The sequence below is a fragment of the Lontra canadensis genome, unplaced genomic scaffold (genome assembly GCF_010015895.1).
Source record: "Lontra canadensis isolate GAN:19392208 unplaced genomic scaffold, GSC_riverotter_1.0 scaffold77, whole genome shotgun sequence".
Lineage (NCBI taxonomy): Eukaryota > Metazoa > Chordata > Mammalia > Carnivora > Mustelidae > Lontra > Lontra canadensis.
The window spans coordinates 1,214,947-1,238,664 of record NW_022631071.1 but is presented as its reverse complement, the minus strand read 5'-3'; the positions used below and the strand labels follow the sequence as shown (position 1 = coordinate 1,238,664).

At 40.2% G+C, this 23,718-nt stretch overlaps 1 protein-coding gene across 3 annotated transcripts; it reads left to right on the top strand.

Annotated features, from left to right (window-relative positions):
- Window positions 1-57: 57 nt before the first annotated feature.
- On the top strand, window positions 58-23,649 carry CSTF2 (cleavage stimulation factor subunit 2). 3 transcript variants are annotated; one of them, XM_032881770.1, is made up of 16 exons: window positions 58-183; window positions 1,515-1,593; window positions 2,136-2,305; window positions 3,017-3,153; window positions 3,625-3,744; window positions 3,859-3,996; window positions 5,543-5,666; window positions 10,243-10,305; window positions 12,637-12,696; window positions 12,878-12,964; window positions 13,343-13,484; window positions 14,284-14,459; window positions 15,043-15,350; window positions 18,803-18,913; window positions 19,822-19,947; window positions 23,439-23,649. In XM_032881770.1, exons 1-15 carry the CDS (start codon window positions 126-128, stop codon window positions 19,942-19,944), a joined length of 1,896 nt encoding a protein of 631 aa, XP_032737661.1. In that variant the 5' UTR covers window positions 58-125; the 3' UTR covers window positions 19,945-19,947; window positions 23,439-23,649. The 3 variants fall into 3 exon arrangements, with proteins under 3 accessions (XP_032737661.1, XP_032737662.1, XP_032737663.1); XM_032881771.1 differs by lacking the exon at window positions 12,878-12,964; XM_032881772.1 differs by lacking the exons at window positions 12,637-12,696; window positions 12,878-12,964 and having other exon boundaries at window positions 59-183.
- Window positions 23,650-23,718: the final 69 nt, after the last annotated feature.

Below are 23,718 nucleotides of genomic sequence, written 5' to 3'. Positions count from 1 at the left end.
GGCCATGTGCGCGCCCTGCCCAGGTGCTTCCGGCTTACGCGCCCGTACTGAAGCGTGTTTAGCGCAGAGCTCAGGCGCCGTAAGGAAGTGTGCTCTGGCGCACCGGAAGCTGCCGGAAGACAGCGATGGCGGGTTTGACTGTGAGAGACCCCGCGGTGGATCGTTCTCTGCGTTCGGTGTTCGGTAAGAGGAATTCGTGGAGCCAAGCGTCGGGGAGGGATAGAAAGAGACAAGGAGCAGCAAGGAATACCCCCTGCACCTAATGAATTCCTGCAGGAGCTGGTGATGGGTCGGGCTTGCAGCTCTACCTGCCCGTCTTGTGGAACGGCCGCTCTAGTGGACTCGCGGGCAAAGTGAGGCTCCCTTCCCCTGAGGTCTCACAGCCTTTTCATGATGTGGCTGAGAAAGTTAAACTAGCGTTCAGTTTCTATGCGTTTCTCCTTTCATGAGCTTCTATTATTATCTAGAATCGAGGGCGCCTGGCAACTGTCCCGTACTACTCACTCCCTGTCCCAGAATACAGATTATATGATGAGTGTATAGAACGCTGTGTCCATTTCCCGCCCTCTCATAAGGACTTTCAGCCTCTGTTTTTTACTTGTAACATTTTGGTTCGATACTGGTAGTGGCCACCTAGAGTCTTAAAGTGGATTGTAAATGAATGAATGAACGAATAGATCTCGTCGAAGAAATTTTAAAGAGGATCAGGTCCATTCTGTGTAATCTTTTCACATGAAATAAGGTTTTTTAAATTTTTTAAAATATTTTATTTATTTATTTGACAGATCACAAGTAGGCAGAGAGGGAGGCGCAGGGGGTGGGGGGGAAGCAGGCTCCCTGCTGAGCAGAGAGCCCGATGGGGGGGACCTGATCCCGGGGGTACCTGATCCTGGGACCCTGAGATGACCTGATCCGAAGGCAGAGGCTTAACCCACTGAGCCACCCAGGTGCCTGGAAATAAGTTGTTTGTTTGTTTGTTTGTTTGTTTGAAGTCCGTGTGGTGATTTTAAAGCACCTTTTGGAATGGAATGGCCATAACAAAACAGTTCAGAATAATTTTTAAACATCCTTCACTACATTCATGGTTATTCTTTGAGTTTGTATGTATGTGTGGAAATATAGAAATAATATGCCAGTTTTTAAAATATCAAATACATTGGTATTTTTAGTAGTTGTCGATAAGACTTGCAGATCTTCAAGTAAATACCAATGCCAAAGTATTTATTTTCACCGAAGGTAAGGAAAATCATAACACTTGTAAGATAAGTCTGAGAACTGATATTTTGAAGTGCCTGTGCCTTTTATATTTAATCTTAGTAGTTTGTTTTGTAATTAAAGTCAGCAGACAACATTGAAATGTTATCTGAAATACCATGGAACTAGCAGTGTGGGAACACTATTTTGAGGTAGTTGTTACATTTTCAATGATGTAAGTACTGATTCGTTTTACTTTCTCACAGGGGAAATAGGTTACATACTCAGACTTTTAATCTGTTGTCTATTTTCTTCCATAGTGGGGAACATTCCATATGAGGCTACTGAAGAGCAATTAAAGGACATCTTTTCTGAGGTTGGACCCGTTGTTAGTTTCAGGTGAGATTCTCCTTTGATTACTTGGGGTTTTCTTTAAAATCACAAATTTGGCCTTTAGCAATAATAGCAAGGTTTTTACTGGTGATTTTTCACATGCATCCTTCTGTTTGTAACAGCTTTATTCCAGTATAATTCACATACCATACAATTCACATTTATTTTTACTAAAAGATACATTTTTTTAACTTTATTTATTTATTTGAGAGAGAGAATGAAAGAGAGAGAACATAAGAGTCAGGAGGGTCAGAGGGAGTAGCAGACCAGACTCTCTGCTGAGCAGGCAGCCTGATGTGGGACTTGATCCCGGGACTCCAGGATCATGACCTGAGCCAAAGGCAGTCGCTTAACCAACTGAGCCACCCAGGCGCCCTTACTAAAAGATACATATTTTTATTTTAAAATGTTTAAAAAATATTTCAGTGAAATAGTCAAAGTGATAAAGTTATTTGTCTTAGAGTGGACCAAATTAGAACATGCCCATGTTAGCAAGAACCCTATGTATATGTAACATTTGTGCCTGATACTTGGTTCTGCTTCTCCAGGTTGGTATATGATAGGGAGACGGGAAAGCCAAAGGGTTATGGCTTCTGTGAATACCAAGACCAGGAGACAGCACTTAGTGCCATGCGAAACCTGAATGGGCGTGAATTCAGTGGGAGAGCACTTCGGGTGGACAATGCTGCCAGTGAAAAGAACAAAGAAGAGCTGAAGAGTGAGTATAAACCTGATTTGTATGCAACATGAATTAGTAAAGATGTAACGATGAAGATGTTTCCATTTGTGATATGTTTTAGCACCTGTTAAAATGGTTAGCCACTTAGGTTCTTGACCCCGTTGAGGCTCCTGCATTAGGGAAGTATATATCTTTGAGAAACAAGGTAAAGTTGACTTTAGAAGTCCTTTAGTTACAAAGGAGTTGATTTACAGTTGAAGATGAATTCAGGCTCACCAAGCCATTAGTTGCACGAACTATGTCATTAGGTAACCGCTGCTATAACTGTTTGTCAGATCTGTAATTGGTGGGATTACTAAGGCATCCTGGCTTTTTTCATGAGGTACCAGATCAGGAATTCCATTCTTAATTAGCATCTTTTTCTGTTATTTTGTTTTTAAGATTAGCATCCTTATCTCTTGTTTCGCTTCTAATGACTTGTCAAAAGGAAATCAGTATGCCTCATCCCTAATTTAGGTTAACATTGTCTACCTATGTGATCCTAGTCCCAGCTTTCTTCTGAGAACAGAAAATACTTCTGTCACTTTCCTCTACAGAAATAAGAGACTTGCAGATCACTTACTTCTCAGTTCCAGATAATTTAAAGTTATAACAGGTCCTGGAAAGGAAGCAGCCCTGGAAAGTAGATACTTGAAATGATTTAGCTCATAATTTTGCCTCCTTAACTTTTTGTACTTTCTTCCCGATCAGGCCTTGGCACTGGTGCCCCTGTCATTGAGTCACCTTATGGAGAGACCATCAGTCCTGAGGATGCCCCTGAGTCCATTAGCAAAGCAGTTGCCAGTCTTCCACCAGAGCAGATGTTTGAGCTGATGAAACAAATGAAGGTGGGAGGAGGCATTAGGTTAAGAACAAATCAAATCACATCAAATTTTTGAGGAGTTAATCAAGTGAATGGAAATGATTCCCTGAACTCAAATATAAGGTGTGCCTGTTGACCACCATTTCTTGCACCTTCGATATGCCATATGTGCACAGCATATTTTATATTTTGTGCAAAGAGCTTTCCATTTTTTACACACAAACACAACTATACAATCTGGCTTTTTGTGGCCCATAGATATCAGATGTAGATCTTCAGATGTGGCTTTTCTCCTAAACGGTGGTATTATGGTATTTGAAATGCCTCTTCCTTCTCTTGCCTGTCATGACCGAAATTTTGTGTGCTATACAAAAACCGATGATAGCTTAAAAAGCTTCTTGAGTATTATATTTCTCAGATGAGAATGGCTCTAAATCACTATTAATTTCTAAGTATTAAGTATTGAACCTGATGATGAATCTCTTTATCTTCCCAGCTTTGTGTCCAGAATAGTCCCCAGGAAGCACGGAACATGTTGCTTCAGAACCCTCAGCTGGCTTATGCTTTGCTACAAGCGCAGGTAGTGATGAGAATTGTGGATCCAGAGATTGCTCTGGTGAGTGCTTCTTATTTGTTTATGGAAACACCATGGCATACCTTGAGTGGGGTAGGAACTGCCTGATTGCCTTGTTAAACAGACAACTCATAGATTTGTCTTTTCATTTTTTAGAAAATCCTGCATCGCCAGACAAATATCCCAACACTGATTGCAGGCAACCCTCAGCCAGTCCACAGTGCTGGGCCTGGCTCAGGATCCACTGTGTCAATGAACCAACAGAATCCTCAGGCCCCTCAGGCCCAGGCTTTGGTAGGGCTTTATCTCCTATAACGTTTCTTTTGCATGTTTTGAATGCCATTTTCATGTTAGGAAGATATACTGAAAGAAGAACAGTCAGGAGCTGAAGATGATAATTTCAGTTCCCAGGCATAAAAGCAGTTTTCATTTTGCAGAGTACATGGCATCTGAATGAACATAGATTTGGTGCCAAGTTTGTGAAACAAAGCGATCCTTCATGTGTGTCCTTTTATTTTTTTTTAAGATTTTACTTATTTATTTGATAGACAGGGATCACAAGTAGACAGAGAGGCAGGCGGCGGTGGGGGGCTGGTGGGAAGCAGGCTCCCTGCTGAGCAGAGAGCCCAATGCAGGGCTCGATTCCAGGACCCTGGAATCATGACCTGAGCTGAAGGCAGAGGCTTTAACCCACTGAACCACCCAGGGGCCCCTGTCCTTTTATATATAGGCTAATTTTGGTATTTATGTGCATGTGTGGTACTATGGTTGGCGCTTTGTTATTCTACATCCATTATCTCATCTAGGACTTACAGTAATTGTATGAGGTTGGCATTCTTACATCTCCTTACCAATGGAAAAAAGTAAAGCTTGCTTGCCAAGCATGACACAAAACTGAAGCCATAGAAAATCAGTACATTTGAAAACTGAAAAATTTCTGTATAGAGAAATAGAAATAAACCCCAAAGATAAATGACAAATTGGGAAAAAGTATATGCCACACACATGACAGACAACCGGCCGATTACGAGTCCTTGGTCACGTTCAAGAATGTTTATTGCCACATTATAATTGTGAAAGGTTAAAACATCCTAAATGTACATCAGTGGAATAATGGGGAAAATGTTGTATATTTATCCAGTGAAATACTCTATAGCAGTTAAATAAATTACACCTGTCGCCATGAATGACTTTCAAAAACCTAATTCCATATAGTAGTAAAGAGGAACTAGGATACATGGTGTAACACAGGTAACTCAAAAGTTACAGAAGTGAAAATGAGTGAATGTAGAAGCCTTCCCAAAATATGGCATATTTGTATTTGCACAGATCCCAAAAAAATGTTGAATGAGTAGCAAATATGTTTAGTACGTAATGATTTACATGCAATTTTTAAATGTCTGTAAAAATTCTTAAGTGGTTGTCTTAAGAAGGGGACACAGGATGCAGTTAGGGAAGACCAGAGGGCAGATTTCAAGTGTATATAATATATTTATTTCCTAAACTGTATGTTTATTTTCTTTTCTATACAATTTATATATCTGGAGCTTTTCATAATAAAAGTGTTCAACCTCAGGGTAAACGTAAACAAAAAGAACAGTAATCTACCATTTTTACCATTCAGATTGGTAGAGGTAAACAACTTGAAGTCAACCGTAGGTGCCACATATGGCCTCACAACACAGGTCAGACCTGTCAGTGTCTGCTTTTAGAGAACATGGTCCATCTTAATTGTGTTCTATATAACCAGGCTCATGTGTGTTGTCCAAAGGCATATACATACCATTTTTATTCTTTATATTTTTTTATTTTTTTTATTTTTGTTTTTATTTTTGTTCAGGGTGGAATGCATGTCAATGGTGCACCTCCTCTGATGCAAGCGTCTATGCAGGCTGGAGTTCCGGCACCAGGACAGATACCAGCAGCTGTAACAGGGCCTGGTCCTGGTTCCTTAGCTCCTGGAGGTATGTTTCCTTTACAGTCTCCACCATTTTGGTATTTTGCTAAAGTTTTGTTGTAGCAAATGGTATAATGTCACCAAATTATTATGTGGTAATGAGATCTTGATATAAAATTACATAGCTAGGAAGCATATATCCTAGATGGAGGGAATAGTTAGTCTCTTATACACAGAGAGAAGGGAAAAGGACCACAAAATGGAAAAGTGAAGTAAAACTTCCAAATTAGCAAGGGGGAAATGGAATGAATGGAAACTAGCCAACAAAGCCAGCAAATAGAGGGAAAAGAAAACAACATTGTGAAGTAAGTAATAATAAACGTAGAGTAAAGAGAAAGGAATAAAGTTTCACGTAGCCGTTACTCTGCTAAATGTGAATGGACTGAATTTTCCCACCAAAAGCCAGAGACTTAGATTAGGCTGAAAGGCACATTAAAAAAAAAAGATACCAAACACATAGTGACATTTGTTTTACTATATTTAATAGATATGAAATTGCATTTCATTAAATATAATCAGACCAAACAACAAAAGGAAAAAAGAATTTTTGAAACGGTACATTTTGATTGCAAGTATGTATGTAGAAATTATTAATGGGTATTGCTATTATGCTTTTGTTCTTTGTCATTCAACAATCATAACTAAGAGTTACTGAGTGAAATAGTGGTTCCCTATATGAAACTCCTATATGAACACATGATAGATATCAATATTTTAAGTTTTTATGCAACATATTTTCCTCTTGTTAATTAATCTGGGTTAGATTGACTGCAACACTACTCAGTGTTGAATCTCAATTGTTCTGTTTTGTAGAGAAACTGGTCTACAGAGCTAAGTTGACAAGGAATAGAGGAAGGGATTTTAAAAGAAATTTCAGCAAATTCATGATTTTTATTTACCTATAGAGTAAATATCTTTCAATGTATTGTATTTTATACATTTTTGAGTTATGGGTGCCTAATTTAAAAACCTTAAGATAAGGGTGCCTGGGTGGCTCAGTTGGTTAAGCGACTGCCTTCGGCTCAGATCATGATCCTGGAGTTCAGGGATCAAGTTCCAGGATCAAGTCCTGCATTGGTCTCCCAGCTCCGTGGGGAGTCTGCTTCTCCTTCTGACCTTCTTCCCTCTCATGCTCTTACTAGCTCTCTCTCTCAAATAAATAAATTCTTTTTTTTAAGGATTTTATTTATGTATATGACAGAGATCACAAGTAGGCAGAGAGGCAGGTGGGGGGCGGTGGGGGGAAGCAGGCTCCCTGCTGAGCAGAGCCTGATGTGGGGCTCGATCCCAGGACCCTAAGATCCTGACCTGAGCTGAAGGCAGAGGCTTAACCCACTGAGCCACCCAGGTGCCCCAATAAATTAAATCTTTGAAAAAAAAAACTTAAAATATCACAAGTCGAAATGTGGCCCCACTACACATGACAAGTATGCAACCCATGACATAGGCAGCTCATAATGTGAGTTGAAAAACACCCAAGTCATCTGTAGTCTGTTCAGTGACACAGGTGCCCTGATCATGCAATTAGATGTCACAGAAGCATCAAACTGCTGTAAAAGTTTCTAAGTGCTCTCCATTTCTGTACTTACAGTGTCATTAATTGTTAACATACAGTGTGTGGATCAACATTTCTGTGGACCACACTTTGAGTACCTTTGTACTAATAGATAAAAAATAAGTAAAAGATAGTGAATAAAGTAGTGGAACCAGTAAGCATGACTTATTATGGGAGATTTAGGTCTTTTGACTAAAGAATACACTTCTGCCCCCAAAAACCTTGGAACAGTTAAAAAACACATACTTGGGCATAAAATAAAAACAAGTTTAAAACGTAGAGATTTTTCAGGCCATGTTCTCTTATTATAAATCAGTAAAATTAGAGAAGTAATTACAATGTGACTGAAAATAACATTTACTTGGAAAAATAAGGGACATAACACTAGGTAATCCTTGAATTAAAGGGGAAATAAAGAAGGGATTGATAAATTATCCAAAAGGCAACAAAAAGTATACAAAAAAGTATGGGAAACAGTACTTAAAATGAATACCTTCAAATGCCTGTGTTATTAAAGAATAAAGGAACTCTAAGTACTAGTTTTAAAAGAACTAGGAAAATACTTTTTATAAAGAAACAAGATACCAAAAACAGGAAATTAATAAATATAGAAGTTGAAAGTCGGTGTGAAAGGAACTTAAAGTGATATTTTTATAAGTCTGTAGCATTTCTATTTCTGAAGTTATTAGAACATCAATCAGATGTTTGAAATACCCTGTACAAAACTCATTGACAGTTGGTGAGAAGGGGAAACAGCCTAGTAGCAAAGAAGGCAAAGAAAATGAGTAGGCGCTTCGTAGAAGAGCAAATCCAAATGGCAACAAAGACAAATGCATTTGTAGTCATGGACTTACAAATTAAATTACAGGATCTCACTTTACTTAAACCCATCAATCTGGCAAAAGTTTCAAAGAGAGATGACACTATTAGTGGGGAAAGTGGTATCATAACTTGTTACTGGAAATGTGAAATGTTTTAGCCTTTTAAGAAAGTAGTCTCACATTTAAAATCCATGTACCCTTTTACCCACCAATTCCACTTCTGGGAAGCTGAAAGTGAAAGTGCCATCGTGTGATAGTGTATAATATGAGAAATTATGCCCATATGTCCTTCTGCCACCACTTTCCTCAGATCCTAAATGTTTACATTGTTTTAGTGAATTGTCTGAATAAATCATAGAATGGTTTGTGATTAGAAGAGACCTTTGAAATTCTGTAGACCGGCAGTTCTCAAACTTTAATGAACACCTGAGGAGCTTATTAAAGTGCAGAAGCTGGTCCCCACCGCCAGACTTTGTAATGCAGCAGGTCTGAGGTCAGGCCCTGGAATTTGCAGTTCTAACAATTTTTGGTGACACTGACACTTCTGGTCTGAGCAGCACATTCTGAGAACCACTGGTTTAAACCAGCTCATTCACTTTACAGATGAGTAAGCATGGGCAAATGTTAACTTTATCAAATCACTTGTTCAAAATCACAGTTACTTAGTAAGGATGGGGCTAGCACAGGTTCAGGTTCTTAATCCATGGCTCTTCGGTACCTGGCATATTAAACAGACTAAGAGAATATAATGTGGGGGCACCTAGGTGGCTCAGTCAGTTAAGCATCAACCTTCAGCTCAGGTCATGATTTCAGGGTCCTGGGTTTGAGCTGCACGAGCCCTGCACGGGGCTCCCTGCTCAGCAGGGAGTCTGCTTCTCTCTCTCCCTCTGCCCCTCCCCACCATTCACGCATGCTCACTGTCTCCCAAATAAATAAATAAAATCTTAAAAAGAGAGAATATGATGTGTACTTGATCTTTTAGTTAAGTATTAATGAACTGCAAACAGCAGCTCGTCTTTTCTTCTTACATACAGCATATATATATAGTTCCTTTGAGGAAAAGAGAATTATTGCTATATAGAAAGGATGAGACAAGGACTTGTGGTACGTAATTATTCTTTGTATAGCAAAGAATACTATCCCAACTGGTTAGGGTAGAGCAGTGGTTCTCAACCCTGTTAGACCCTGCAGGCTCTTTTCATAACATTTTCATAACGTATTTCATAATGACTTTTTACTATCCTGGAATGAAATACACAGATATAACTTACTTAACATGAGTTCCCAAAAAAATATAATGCCCTTATTATAATATAAAGGAGAAATAAAAGGAAATAAACCTATAATATAAAGAATATTTTTAATATGCATGTGTTCAGGCACAACTAGACAAGAAACCAAAAGGTAGCAGTCAGATGTTTGCTCCTATGCCATCAGTGTAAAAGCTACAGATGCAGACAGATACAGGTATGGTGTTTTCGCAACTCAAATACCAGAGGGACTGTTGACATTAGTGTTATGATTTTCTCAGATGGTGGAAACTTTTGGTAAAGTTCTTAATGAAACAAAATGCAATACCTGTAATTGACTCAGTAATTGTATTTCTGGAGAATTCAGTTTATATGTGTACAGATATAAATAGGGTAAAAGAGCTTTTTTGTTTACAAGTACAGCAGACTTAGGTTCTAAGTTCAGATGAATGTAAACAGATTTTCATTTGTGCTAATGTTCACGAAGACATCTGAAAATTTTGCAAGACAAGATAATTCTGGATTATGGAGGACTATCTCAGACATTGGATTTCATCTAGTATCCCTGTTGGCTTCTCATGAAATGCCAGCCATGCCCCATAAATCTTTTCACAACAAAAACCCACAAATTTACAAAATACCTTGGAAACAATATTGCCTCCTCTGAGAGGAGTTATGTGGGCAAGTGCCATTGTTCTATATCACAGAATTTCTGCCAAGGTTTTAGTAACCAGGGTGATTAAATATTCTCATTTAACTCACTTTTCTATCACTGAACCCTAGAGTTTACTAACAAACTTTACCTTCTGTATAACTGCATTGTTTAGTGCGAGTTATGATATTTTTTTGTAGTTTTCTGCCTGTGAGGCAGAAGGGAATTTGTTAACTCAGCCACTGTCCTAATTTTTTCTCCAGTGTCCTAATTTGTGTTTTTCTTTCCTTCTCTTTATCTTCTAGGAGGAATGCAAGCCCAGGTTGGAATGCCAGGAAGTGGACCAGTGTCCATTGAGCGGGGACAAGGTAAATAAGTACTAGTATCTGGTTAATGTGGACTAGACCTGGAAATGTTGTATATCTGCACCGTTTTAATATGGCAGCCACTAACCATATGTGGCTGTTTGAATATTAAATTCACTGAAATTACGTAGAACTTAAAATTCAGTTCCTCGTTCCCACTAGCCACATTGCAAGTGCTCAGTGGCACATGTGGTTATGGCACCACATACTGGATATGGCAGATAGATAATATTTCCCTTATTGCAGAGTATTTTGTTGCACAGTGTTAGTCTAGACTTTCCATCTAGTGGCTCAGAGCCCAGCTCTACAAGAATCAATAAAGCAGATGGATCTTTTGTTTCTGTTTATGTCACCTTTTCATAATAATCTAATGACACTGCTGACATGTCCTCTCTCACTCTGTGGATATCTGTTGACTGATTAAGGAATTTTAATAATGAGCATATAACATGTAGAAGCCTAATCTAAACCACAGAGAAGACTGGGAGGGGATCAGAGGTCTGTGAAGCCTACTTGGTAAGGGTATGTTACACTGTGGCCGTAACACTGGCTACCACAACAATGGCCACTCCAGAATCTCCAAATTATTTCCCTCTGTTGCTAGAGTTTGAAGAAACAGAAAAATGCAGTGGTCTGGTTGAAAACATTAGGAGGAGAGAGTGAGAAAACAGAAGGAACTAACAGTAAAGTTGAGCACATGCTGTAGGCCAGGCACTTTAATTTTCATCAACAACTGTGTGAGTTAGGGGGCAGCACCTCAGTATTCAGATAAAGAGATTTAACCTTTAAATCTCAGTTTAAGCTCAGAGTTTTAAGTTATTTCTTCCTGGGCACATGGTAAGTAAATACTGCTGAGTAATGTGGACAGGACTTGGGGCACTCATCTCTCCTAGCTAGTAAGTGGCAGAGCAAGGTGCTGAAGTCTCTGACTAAAATCTTAACTCTTTCTGAAAATCCTTACCACCTCTATTAACTTCCACAAACACTCTTCAGTGTCTTCTGTTCTCAGTCATGTTGTCATCATGATGAGAAAGAACAGCTTTGGGCAGCACAGAGAAGCTTAAGTTACTTCTTAGCACATGGCCTATAAATGAAACCCATTTTTTAAAAACAAAATATTAAGATAAAGGCCTCTGTCCTATATTTTCTTGTCTACAGTTTGTTCACTAAGGTTGGGTGCTAAAGTGACAGAATGGATCATCTGATCAGATGTTTGACAGTGGAACAAGCTCTTGACCAAATGCCTCATCTAAGTAGCCTGTGGTTTTGTGCTGTTGTGCCCCAATGCCCTTGACCACTCTCAGTAGATTGTACGTGTACCCAGAGTATTGCTGCATTAGGGAGAAGGCATTGGGGTTCCAATCATATTTTTCTTCTTCCCAAGCCATCAGTCAATCAAACTTGAGCTGTTTAATATGTATTTCCAAAAGACCTCTTCTCTCCTGCTGTAGTTCTTATCACCTCTCTGGGTCCAAAGTTAGCAAAGGGAAATAACTAGAGTTTTGAAGATACATCAGGTGTGTCTTAAAGAGGTAAAGGAGATGAGTGTTCTTTTATAGTTTTTGTTCAGTACTCAGCAGAGGAAGCAAGAATCTTTCCACTTGTACCCAGTTTTCTTTCTTTTCCTGGAATCCATGCTTCTTATGCACATTTGTAATGGTAAAAGGAGACAGTGAGATTAGTTTAAGAAGACACTTCTTTGCTTCTGCCACCTCTGTGTAGTGTTGGCTCTCTTTTCATTTCATTAGTCTTTGTCTGCTGTTGTCATGGTGTTTGCTTATCACCAGAGACTCGTAGTGGCAGAATATTTTTTGAGGAGTGATGTTCTCTTTCTTTGTCTAAAGATCATTCATTGCATTTCCCACAGAGATTTTTGTGTAATAAACTACAGCAAAAACAGCACAGTCCACTTCTTTCAGAATAAATCTTGCCTTCCAGATTCAATACAGTGTCTTTCATGATTTGCTTATGAAAATACGTCTATGTTCTTTGCCTAACTAGAGATTCAGAACTGCCTTATTTCTTGTAACGGTATAAGGAGATTTAGATGGACTCCGTAGTAGCAGAGGTGGAAATTCAAAGTGGCTGAACAAAATCAGTGGCCCACCTGTTTCACTTTAGGAGGCAGTCTCATTACAGCAGAATAGTTTCAGATCCCAAAGAAGCTACTATGGTTTAGGAAGACTTTGTAGCACTCTTGGCTTTTTAACTTACATGTGTAAATCTTGAACGTCTGTATGTGTATGATTCTGTGTGTGGGTGTGTGCATGCTTGCGTGCGTGTAAGTTATTTAAGTGTCTGCTCTTTCTTCTTTTGAACTTACTGCTCACCTAGGAACCCTACAGCACTCGCCCGTGGGACCCGCCGGGCCTGCATCAATTGAGCGAGTTCAAGGTACCCATTGTATCTACGGGTTTCCTTTTGCTCGTGGTGTTCAGGGTGGGACGTTGAGAGGACAAGGGCTGCTTGGCAGTCATCCTCACGTTCGGAACCCAGAAGGGTAGCGTTTTGGGCTTTTGTTTTTAAATTTTTTTCCTGTTGGGGCCACAAGCCTAAGATTGACCTCTTCACACAGGGCAGAGAACATGGATGATATGGGCATCTGTCCGAGGCTGTACTCCCTCCCTACTGGTGTCAGGAGGCTTGGATGGAATAGCAGTCTGTAAGGAGACAGCAGGTTCTTGCAGAGCCATGGCAGTGTTCCCATATGCCAAGACCCTACCTCTCTTTTGTGACTCTGGTCCTTGAACTAAGATTGATTTTAAGGAAAACCAGGAGCATAAGGTTCTTCAGGTTGCAGTGCTAGTCCTCAGCAGGTTGCTCCCCACTTTGTTCGTTATATAATTCCATCCATACCTCTGACATGGCACAGATGCTGCCTACACCCTGCTTCTGTTCTTGAGCTGCAAGAGGAGTCTGCTGTGGTGAGGTTTCACCCGCTCTCAGGTGTCTGAATTATGTTGTCAGTGGTATATAGAGTCATTTCTTGTTTCCTGATGTGTCCTTCACAACAGTAACTCCCTGTTTGTTTCCCTGTCAGTGCCGATGCAGGACCCCAGAGCCGCTATGCAGCGTGGGCCCTTGCCTGCCAACGTCCCAACTCCTCGAGGTCTATTAGGAGACGCCCCAAATGACCCACGTGGAGGCACTTTACTTTCTGTAACTGGAGAGGTAGAGCCTAGGTGAGCACTAACAAAGAAGGAAAAGACTGGGGGAATCCAAATTTTCCCTTGGTCCGAGAACACCATCTTTCTGTACCTCTTTGCCTACTTCAACAGATAAATAAATATACGTGGCCACTATCTAAGACTAAGGAAGCACTTCTCCTTGGGAAGAACTGTATCTGTTGAGTTTGTCATTTTGAATGAACGAACTGTGGTTACCCAAGTCATATTTAGAAACTGGAAATTCTAGCACATGTCTAAACAGGAAAAACTTATATTGCTTATCGGTAGTGGCAGTATCAACAGTAGCAGTAATAATAAGATCATGATGACTGATATGAATGGGGATTATGCCTCTGACTCTGCTGTGAGTACTTTACTTAGCTCATCTCATTAAATCCACACAACAGACCTGTGAGAGTGACACTAATATCAGTCCTGTTTTACAGATGAAGAAACCGAGGCATAGAGAAGTTAACTAAATGTGCCCAAGATCACACAGCTAATAAGTGATAAAGCCTAGATTTGAACCCATGCAGTAACCCACGTTCTTAAGCGCTGTACTACATACTCGTTCTATACAATGGAATATCCGTTACCTTCTCCTTAATTATGAGTGCCCTGAGCAAATATGAAATTCTAGAATACATGCATTTGTATCTCCATAGCTTTTTTTTTTCTGCCTATTCAGTTCATTCTCCTTAGCATTTGTAGACTGATGTTTGCATCGGTTCTTTTTTTTTTAACTTACTGATCTTCTGCTTGGCATTTCTTTTATTGTTCTGTTTTAAAATATCACATTTTTCTCCATCTCTAGAGGTTACCTGGGACCACCTCACCAGGGTCCACCCATGCACCATGTCCCTGGCCATGACAGCCGTGGCCCACCCCCACATGAGATGAGGGGAGGGCCATTAGCTGAGCCCAGACCTCTAATGGCAGAGCCAAGAGGACCCATGCTAGATCAGAGGGGTCCACCCTTGGATGGCAGAGGTAAGGGGAGACCATGTCACAAGGCCGCCTGGTAGTTGTGGGCCGATAATAAACCCAGCTGTCTTAGGTTCTAATCTGGGATAAAGAAGGCTGGGGCAGTGGGGTTGGCAAACATTTTTAAGGTTTATCTGCAAACCTGTAAAACTGGGAAGGAGAAAGCAAAAGCAGTCTTGTTTACAGTTGATCCTTGAACAACACGTTTGAACTGCATAGGTCCACTTAGACATTGATTTTTTGTTATAAACATAGTGCAGTACTAAATGTATTTTCTCTTCCTTAACGGTTTTCTTAATAACATTCTCTTTTTTCTAGCTTACTTTGTTATTAGAATGCAGAACATAATACATACAACATACAAAACAGGTGTTCATCAGCTGTTTTATTATTGATGAGGCTTCCAATCAGCAGTAGGCTACGAGTAGTTAGGTTTTGGGGGAGTACTCCAATCCTCACCTTGTTCAAGGGTCACCTGTAGTTGGGGGGAGATGTGACCAAAGGAATAGATTTCTTTCTTTGATCATTGGTTCTTTTCGCTGTGAAGATGAGCAGCTACACAGTGGTTTTCTTACAACTTTCTTTACAGGCGGAAGAGATCCCCGAGGCATAGACGCACGAGGAATGGAGGCACGAGCCATGGAGGCTAGAGGATTAGATGCCAGAGGATTGGAGGCCCGTGCAATGGAAGCCCGTGCGATGGAGGCCCGTGCGATGGAGGCCCGCGCGATGGAGGCCCGCGCGATGGAGGCCCGCGCGATGGAAGTCAGAGGGATAGAGGCCAGAAGTATGGATACAAGGGGCCCAGTCCCTGGCCCTAGAGGCCCTATGCCTACTGGAATCCAGGGTCCCAGTCCAATTAACATGGGGGCAGTTGGCCCCCAGGGATCCAGACAGGTATGTGCGATAACACACTTCTTGCTTCTACTTGAAATCTTGATCTATTCAGGAATTGGCCCTTGAGCCTGGCTGTGAGTGCTTTCTGATTTGGGCTATTTCTCAGCTTGTTAGAACAGGAAGATCTCCCTTTTTCTAGTTTATCTGTCCCTTAAGATGGTTATTTTCTGGCCACCAGGATTGTAGCAATCTTATCCCACAATTTAAGGAGTTGTTCCATTCAGAGCAGAGCCCCTGCAGATTTAGGAGGCAGTGTATATCACTAGAATCTAGGCATGGATAATTTGAAAACCTCCCCCAAGTGATTCTAATGTACAACCGTAGGAACTGCATTAGAGCATATGAAGAACTATTAGCAGTCATTTCGATAATCTTAGTTTTGCAGAAACCTATTTTAATTTACTTTCATCATGTAACCTAAGTGAACGGTGGAACATGAAAGGCAGTTTTTACTAACGTTCACCTTAAAACCTGTGCAACTGAATTATCTTTTCTTCTTATTTGGCTCTCTCTAGCTATGTGTATATGGCAATCTGTAATCACCTCTGTGTTGTCATCTCCCTCTTCACACACAAATGTTTGTGGGGAGATGGTATGTGTGTCTCTTCCCTGAATTTGTATGTGCTGGCACCTTCGTCTCCCTCCTGCTCCTCCTTCCTCAATGTACTACTTCTGTCTCTCTTCGCTCTTCCATATGTTTATGTGTCTTGCTCTCGTTTGTGTGTGTGTGTATGCGTGAGAGGGAGAGGGAGAGTGTCACTGGAATGGAACATGTTAGTCATCCAGTTCTCTCATTTTATAGGTTCGGAAACTGAGATCCAAGAATTCAGGTGACTTGTCCAAATTCACACAACTGAAAAGTGGCAGAGCAAGGAATAGAACCCACTGTTTTTTTCAGTGTACCACTCAGTCCTGTTATCTGCACATCATGTATGTGTATATGTGTATCTGCCTCCCCTTCTTTAATAGGAAATACGAATATGTTGTTTTCTGGTGTGTAAAAGAAAACTATTCTCTTTTTTTCAAATTGTGCTTTTTAAAAATGTGTCTGGGGGCCTTGATGTTTATTCTGCCCTCTAGGATCAGTAGCCTTAAAATAGAAACAGTTTTTATTCATTTATTTAGTCAGTCAGCAAATATTTATTGAGCACCTATTGTGTACCAGAGAGAGCTCTAGGTACTAAGGATATAGCAGTGTGAAAAAAACAAAGTCCCCGCCCCCACGGAGCTTGCATTCTAACTAGAGAGACTGACAACAAATAACTACCTGATGTCGTTATATAATTCTATCAATAGTTTTGTGGAGAAAGACATTGAAAATAAAGGTTGGAAGACCATTTCTGGATAATGTCTTGCTTTCCTGTCTCTGCTAGTGCTTAAACTCATTACTCTGTAATATTAGGTTTATATAGTTTTCATTCGTAGATTGTATAAAGCGTGTTAGATTTGAGTGAAAAAAATAAAATTTTTATCTTCAAATCTTTTTTATATTGTTTAAATTAATATGTTCACTCATATGTAAGAGATAGACAGTGGGAACCCTGCTTCTTCCCCTGTATCTGTCTCCCCTCTGACCCCATCCCCTACAGATCATAGCTTTTATTCAATTTTTGATGGATTTTTCTAACAAAGAAGAATATATTATTAGAAAAAAATGCATCTATATTTCCTTTCTCTCACTGTTCTGTGCTTTGTTTGTTTTTAACTTTATAGTATATCCCTAATTCATAATTTTAAATCATATTTTAAAAAATTAATTCCAGTTTACCTAGTTGGAAACTTGTTAGTTAAAAGGCTTATTATGGGGCACCTGGGTGGCTTAGTCATTAAGCGTCTGCCTTCGGCTCACATCATGATCCCAGGGTCCTAGGATCAAGCCCTGCATTAGGCTCCCTGCTCAGCAGGAAGCCTGCTTTCCCTCTCCCATACCCCCTGTTCGTGTTCCCTCTCTCGCTGTGTCTCTCCCTGTCAAATAAATAAATTAAGTCTTTAAAATAAAAATAAATAAATAAAAGGCTTATCATTACTAGGGTGATTATGTGACTTATCCAAACAGGGACATGTTTGCAAGTGAGAGTGCTATTAGTTACTCTGGGGCAAAAGCATAAACTGGGACTATCTTGGGCAAATCGTGACCGTGTGGTCACCTGTATTGTGACTTGTCTGCCTAGAGCAGGCATTCCTGGAAATTTTAAATGGCCATTATTGAATGTTTAGCTCATGATATAATACTTCAAATTAGTATTAACTGTGAAGCTTCAAACTTGTTATTTTCCTAATGTTTCAGATCTGTAACGTAACATTAAGGTTCAGACTGGTCTCTAGATTCAGTATTGATAAAGAACAGAAAGTGATAATAAAGTGTACTGTGCTTTCTTCCCTTTTTAAACAAGATAATGAAAAATGATTTTTTACCATTTTTGATTACTCAGGGTCATCATTGAATGTGCCTATTATATGTGCTATAATAGAAAGTGTAGTTATCTCCTGTGTGGTTTCCAATCTCCTTCACTATAAGGCTGTCGACTAGCTATTCACGTTGCTGTCATGGCATCTGTTCTTAACAATGTATCCACATTTCTTTTTGTGCTTTGCTGCTTCTGATCAGCTGGGGAAGCAGGTAACTAAGCTTGTTCACAATTTGTGTTTCATAATAGTACCTAAACTCTGGGTGAATGCCTGAGTGTGAACATAATGTAAGGACCTTTAGCAGTTATTCTTGGTGCTCTGAGGCCTTTTCTTTGGGTTCTGATAGTCTTCCCAAAGATCAAACTCACCGAAGATCATAAATAAGTATGTTATAACTGCATTTTGTTCTTTTAACTTGGGTCAGTCCTATTTCTTGCTCTGTATTTAGCAGAAAGCATCTGTTGCATATTTTCTCTGGGAAGGTATAAAAAGCAAATGTTGAGCTAATAGCATTCTTTTCCCCAGAGGCCTTCCCCTCTCCTTCTGCCACTGCCATTATGATCATCTCTGCCTTACTTGTGGGATAGGGCTCTTTGGGATGAGCTGCCTATGTCTGATTGAACTAGAGGTAGGCAGTATCTCTGTGAATGTCGCTTCCCCAGTGAACCAGCATACATTATCTCTAGAATCTGCTGGCTTTCATTGCTGTTTCCACTGAGCACTAGTTTCTAGGATGCTCTCAGTTTTCTCTCTGCTCATGCAGCTGGATTTTGCTTGATTTGATGGTACCTGATTGAGCTGTATGATATTTGTTAATGATGCTAGAGCTGCTATAAGCAAATGTGTCTAACTCTAGTTGATCTCTTGCTAAACCCTGCCTTCTGCCATTGCTAATGGTAGAAAGTGATCTTCAGAGTCATTAATTTGCTTTTTTTTTAAACTCCTATCCATAATCAAACCATATCTTTCACATTGCTGCTATTGGATTCTGAATACTATATGAGAAGTTCTGAAAACTCTCTCCTCTCTCTTTGTGCACATAGGTCCCAGTCATGCAGGGAGCAGGCATGCAAGGAGCAAGCATTCAGGGTGGAGGTCAGCCTGGGGGCTTTAGTCCTGGCCAGAACCAAGTTACCCCACAGGACCATGAGAAGGTAAGCTGTCTGTCTCCATAGCCACACATCTTCTGGATTCCTCTTTTATGATGTGGAGGTCCTGGGTCTTTGGAGTTCCTTTGGAACTGATGTTTACTCTTACAACTCTTTATGATCTTGTTATCTGAAAATCTGTGGGCCTGGTCTTAAAATTCTTGAATGGATGTATATAAATGGCAGCTTATGTTACATTTCAGACTCATCAGGTGATAACGGTTGTTTTCTGCAGACCAGATTGACCTGAAAATCTGATTTCCTTTTTTCCCTCTCCCCTTTCTGCTTTATCCCTAAAAACATAGCAGATTCCCCATGAGTACATCTGTTTCTATATTTGACCATTGTGGGGAGCTCATATCTGATGGGAGGACTAAAACTTTTGAAAAAGATTTTTAAAAGGGGCGCCTGGGTGGCTCCATCCGTTAAGTGGTTAAGTATCTTTCTTCAGCTCAGGTCATGATTGCAGGGTCCTGCTGGGATCAAGCACCGCATCAGCTTCGGGCTCCCTGCTCAGCATAGAGTCTGCTTCGCCCTCTGCCTTTGCCCTCCTCCACCCACTCACACTCTTGCGCATGCTCTCTCTCAAATAAATAAAATTTTAAAAATCTTTAAAACAGGATTAAAAACTGAAGACTTCCAAGGTTCACAGATAGCATGTTAGTCTGTAAGAACTTTGGGTTCGTGCAGGCGTCTGTCTGATTTGAGTCTCCTAATCTTCGGTATTATTGTATTTGAGCTTTTCATTGTGCCTTTTCTTGCCAGCTGGTTTGGGTTTGATTTGGTTTAGGGTGGGTTTTTCTGCCTGTAGTATTCTATGTGTGAAGTATCCTTCCTTTTTGGACGGAAGCTGGTGGTGGTTTCTTAGCCGCCATCATTAAAACTCATTCCCCTTTTTTTTCTTCTCTTCACAGGCTGCTTTGATCATGCAGGTCCTTCAGCTGACTGCGGACCAGATCGCCATGCTGCCTCCGGAGCAGAGGCAGAGTATCCTGATCTTAAAGGAACAAATACAGAAATCCACTGGAGCACCTTGAAAGGTGAGCAGACTTAACCTGCCTAAGTCAGATGATCTCCTTGTGCATTTGGGGTATTAGAGACTTTCAGCCTTAACCCATGGCCCTCTCAGCTGATCTATGAAGACTGTCCAAGGCCCACACTCCCTTTGGCTAAACTCTTCACCCTTCGTTAGGTCAGCTTCTGTCAGGATGGGGAAGACAACAGGGTATCTGTTCATTTGTTGAGTTGGTTGTAAACTTTTTTAACCTTTCTTTCCTAATGGCAAAAGTAACATCACTTTTACGAATTTAATCAAATACAGAAATGGAGAAAGGTCGGAGTAGGAAGCTCTGCTTCCTTAATCTTCTTCCCGGGACAACCTCTAAATGTGGTTTGGTGTGTATCCTTCCAGGATCAGTGGTGTTATTTTATTCCAACTGTGCCATCAAAATGGTGAAAATATAAAGCATTTCAATAAAATATATAAATATTTTGGTTTCCAGTATTTATTTAATATTGACTCTTTTGATGTTAAATTGTTAGAGCACATATTCCAGGGTTATGACCATCCACTATCACCATCAGTCCCTTTACATTTTAGAGGTTGCTATACACTGCTGCCCTTTTTCTTTCTTACCTGTCAGATAAAATGGATCGTAATCATGGAACCATCTGATTCCGTGTATTGGCCTTTCTTTTAAAAACCATTTTCCTGGGGCACCTGGGTGGCTCAGTGGGTTAAAGCCTCTGCCTTCCACTTAGGTCGTGATCCCGGGGTCCCGGGATCAAGCCCTGAGTCGGGCTCTCTGCTCAGCAGGGAGCCTGCTTCCCCCTCTCTCTATGCCTGCTTCTCTGCCTACTTGTGATCTCTGTCTGTTAAATAAATAAATAAATTCTTTGAAAATAAATAAATAAATAAATAAAAACCATTTTCCCCAACATCTTGTATTTCATAAATAATTTTTTCTTGGGGCATCTGGGTGGCTCAGTGGGTTAAGTGTCCACCTTCAGCTCAGGTCATGATCTCAGGGTCCTGGGATCGAGCCCTGCATTGGGCTCCCTGCTCCACAGGGAGTCTGCTTCTCCCTCGGCCTCTGCCACTCCTGCTGCTTGTGTGCACTCTCTGGCATGCGCACGCACGTGCTCGCTCTCTCTCTCTCTCTCTCTCTCTGTCAAATAAATAATCTTTAAAAAATAAATAATTGGGTCGCCTGGGTGGCTCAGTGGGTTAAAGCCTCTGCCTTCAGCTCAGGTCATGATCCCAGGGTCCTGGGATCAAGCCCTGCATCGGGCTCTCTTCTCAGCAGGGAGCCTGCTTCCTCCTCTCTCTCTGCCTGTTTCTCTGCCTACTTGTGATCTCCGATGTCTGTCAAATAAATAAATAAAATCTTTTTTAAAATAAATAAATAAATAAATAAATAATTGTTTTCATTTTTCTTTAAAGATTTCTTTAGTTTCAAGTAATCTCCACCCAGCTTGGGGCTCAAACTTACAATGCTGAGATCAAGAGTCGTATACTCTACCAACTGAGCCAGCCAGGCACCCCAAAAATACTGTTTTCTAAAAACAACTTAAAATTTACATTGGCCCAATATCAGCTGGAATATCACCTTTTGAATTTTTACTTGTTACCCCATCTGTGTTATAATTCCCATCCATCTAATATCAGATAATAGTGAGCTCATTTACACTAATTAGAAGTCTTTACAAATATATTGTGTTTTAATCCATATTTGCAAAGTCATTAAAACATCCAAACTGGAAACATGCTTCATATCTGTATTTAGACTTTTTTTTTTTTTGGTAGGTGCTCAGGTTTATTTATTTATTTATTTTATTAACATATAATGTATTATTAACCCCAGGGGTACAGGTCTGTGAATCGCCAGGTTTACACACTTCACAGCACTCACCATAGCACATACCCTCCCCGATGTCCATAATGCAACCACCCTCTCCCTACCTCCCTCCCCCCGGCAACCCTCAGTTTGTTTTGTGAGATTAAGAATCTCATGGTTTGTCTCCCTCCCAATCCCATCTCATTTCATTTTTTCCTTCCCTACCCCCAAACCCCCCACACTGCCTCTCAAATTCCTCATAGACTTTGTTTTTTTAATAATTTTTTAATTTTATTTATTTATTAGAGAGAGAGAGCGCACAAGCAGGTGGAGCTGCAGGCAGAGGGAGGGGGAGAAGCAGGCTACTGCTGAGCAGAGAGCCCAACACAGGGCTCAATCCCAGGACCGTGGGATCATGACCTGAGCCAAAGATAGATGCTAAACCAACTGAGCCACCAAGACATCCCTGTATTTAGACTTTAAATGATTGGACTATAATGAGAAGCTGTCATAGATGGATAGCTAGCCAGACTTTTGGTATGACCAGTACTTTATCTTTTTAGTCCAGATACCCAAAGACATTTTTTTAAGTAAAAGTATAGACTGTTATAGTCAGAGCAATAGATGAAAAACTACGCCCCTCTTTTACTTTTTCTAATTTATTTATGTCAGAGAAGACATTCCCTACAATATGAGGAAATTACTGTTTCTAGATAGTGAAGAGAAAAATGTTTCTGAACGTTCTTTCGTTGTGTATTCTAGCTTGTAAGATAATTCAAAGCCTTTCACATAAACCACAGGGCAATGTTTTTTGTTTGTTTTATATTTTATTTTGAAATAATTATAAATTCACAGAAGGTTGGGAAAATAGTACAAAGAGCCTCATGTACCCTTCCCCCAACTTCCCCCAGAGATAACATCTTGAGAAGCTGTTACGCAATACCTTTTTGATCTGTAGTACAAAACCAAGAAACTGACATTGATACATTACTGTTAACTAGATTACAGACCTTTTTCTGTTTTCACCATTTTTTAAACCTACATTCATGTGTGTGCATGTGTGTGTGAGAGAGAGAGAGAGAGAGAGAGAAAGATGTGCTGTGTGCTTGTAGGTCTATACCGTTTTATGTGGCCAAGGTTTTAATGTGTATTTGTTGTTACTTGTACATAATATGGCCAAAATGTTGGCTCTCCGTCCATGCTATACCTTGCTAGTTGTGATCCATATCTGCTGTCACTTCTGACAGGCTTCTATTCTGTCAGATCAATGGTTCTCAACCAGAGGCAGTTTTGCTCCCTGTAGGACATTTGGAAATGTCTGGAAACATTTTTCATTGTCACAACTTTAGGGGATATGGTATATTATTGGCATTCAGCAGGTAGAGAGACCAGAGATGCTTCTAAACATCCTATAATCATAGGATATCTCCCCCACCCCTGTGTGCATAACAAAGAGTTATTTGTCTCCAAATGTCAGTAGTGCTGAGGTTGAGAAACTCTGCTGTAACAGGTGATCCCTTTGGGGATCCTGGAGGCAGACACCTTAGGAATCTCTCCCTGGTGACTGGCTCTTTTGCATAGCCTCCCTCCCAACTTTAAAATTTTAAAAAACTTTAAATTTTTTTTTTCCTGATGTTTGGGAAAGAGAACTTTGTCTCCATTTCTAATGGCTTTCTCCCAACTTTTCCTTACAGGTTTTCAAAAATACCTGGCAACAAATCGGAAAATTAATTCCATAACTTTGTTGAAATGTTGCAAAAAGATGACTTCTGCATCCTAACCCTTGAATGACTCAAATTGGTGCCAGGTGGAGGATTCCCATCATCTTCTCTCAGAACAAAATCAGTTTATTCTGTTGTCTTAGTTTGTATATTTTCTGTGACTTGAAATAAACTTTGAACACAATTTTAGTATACTGCAAATTGATATACACGACCTTTTTGCTTTTAAAAAGCTGAACACCAAGGTTGAAAC

Excerpts from the sequence above, each read along its gene's own strand:
- CSTF2 (XM_032881770.1), top strand. The coding sequence starts at position 126 with ATGGCGGGTTTGACTGTGAGAGACCCCGCGGTGGATCGTTCTCTGCGT. Across the intron at positions 3,745-3,858 it reads TGGATCCAGAGATTGCTCTG|AAAATCCTGCATCGCCAGAC; the intron begins GTGAGTGCTTCT and ends TTCATTTTTTAG. Across the intron at positions 13,485-14,283 it reads ACTGGAGAGGTAGAGCCTAG|AGGTTACCTGGGACCACCTC; the intron begins GTGAGCACTAAC and ends CTCCATCTCTAG.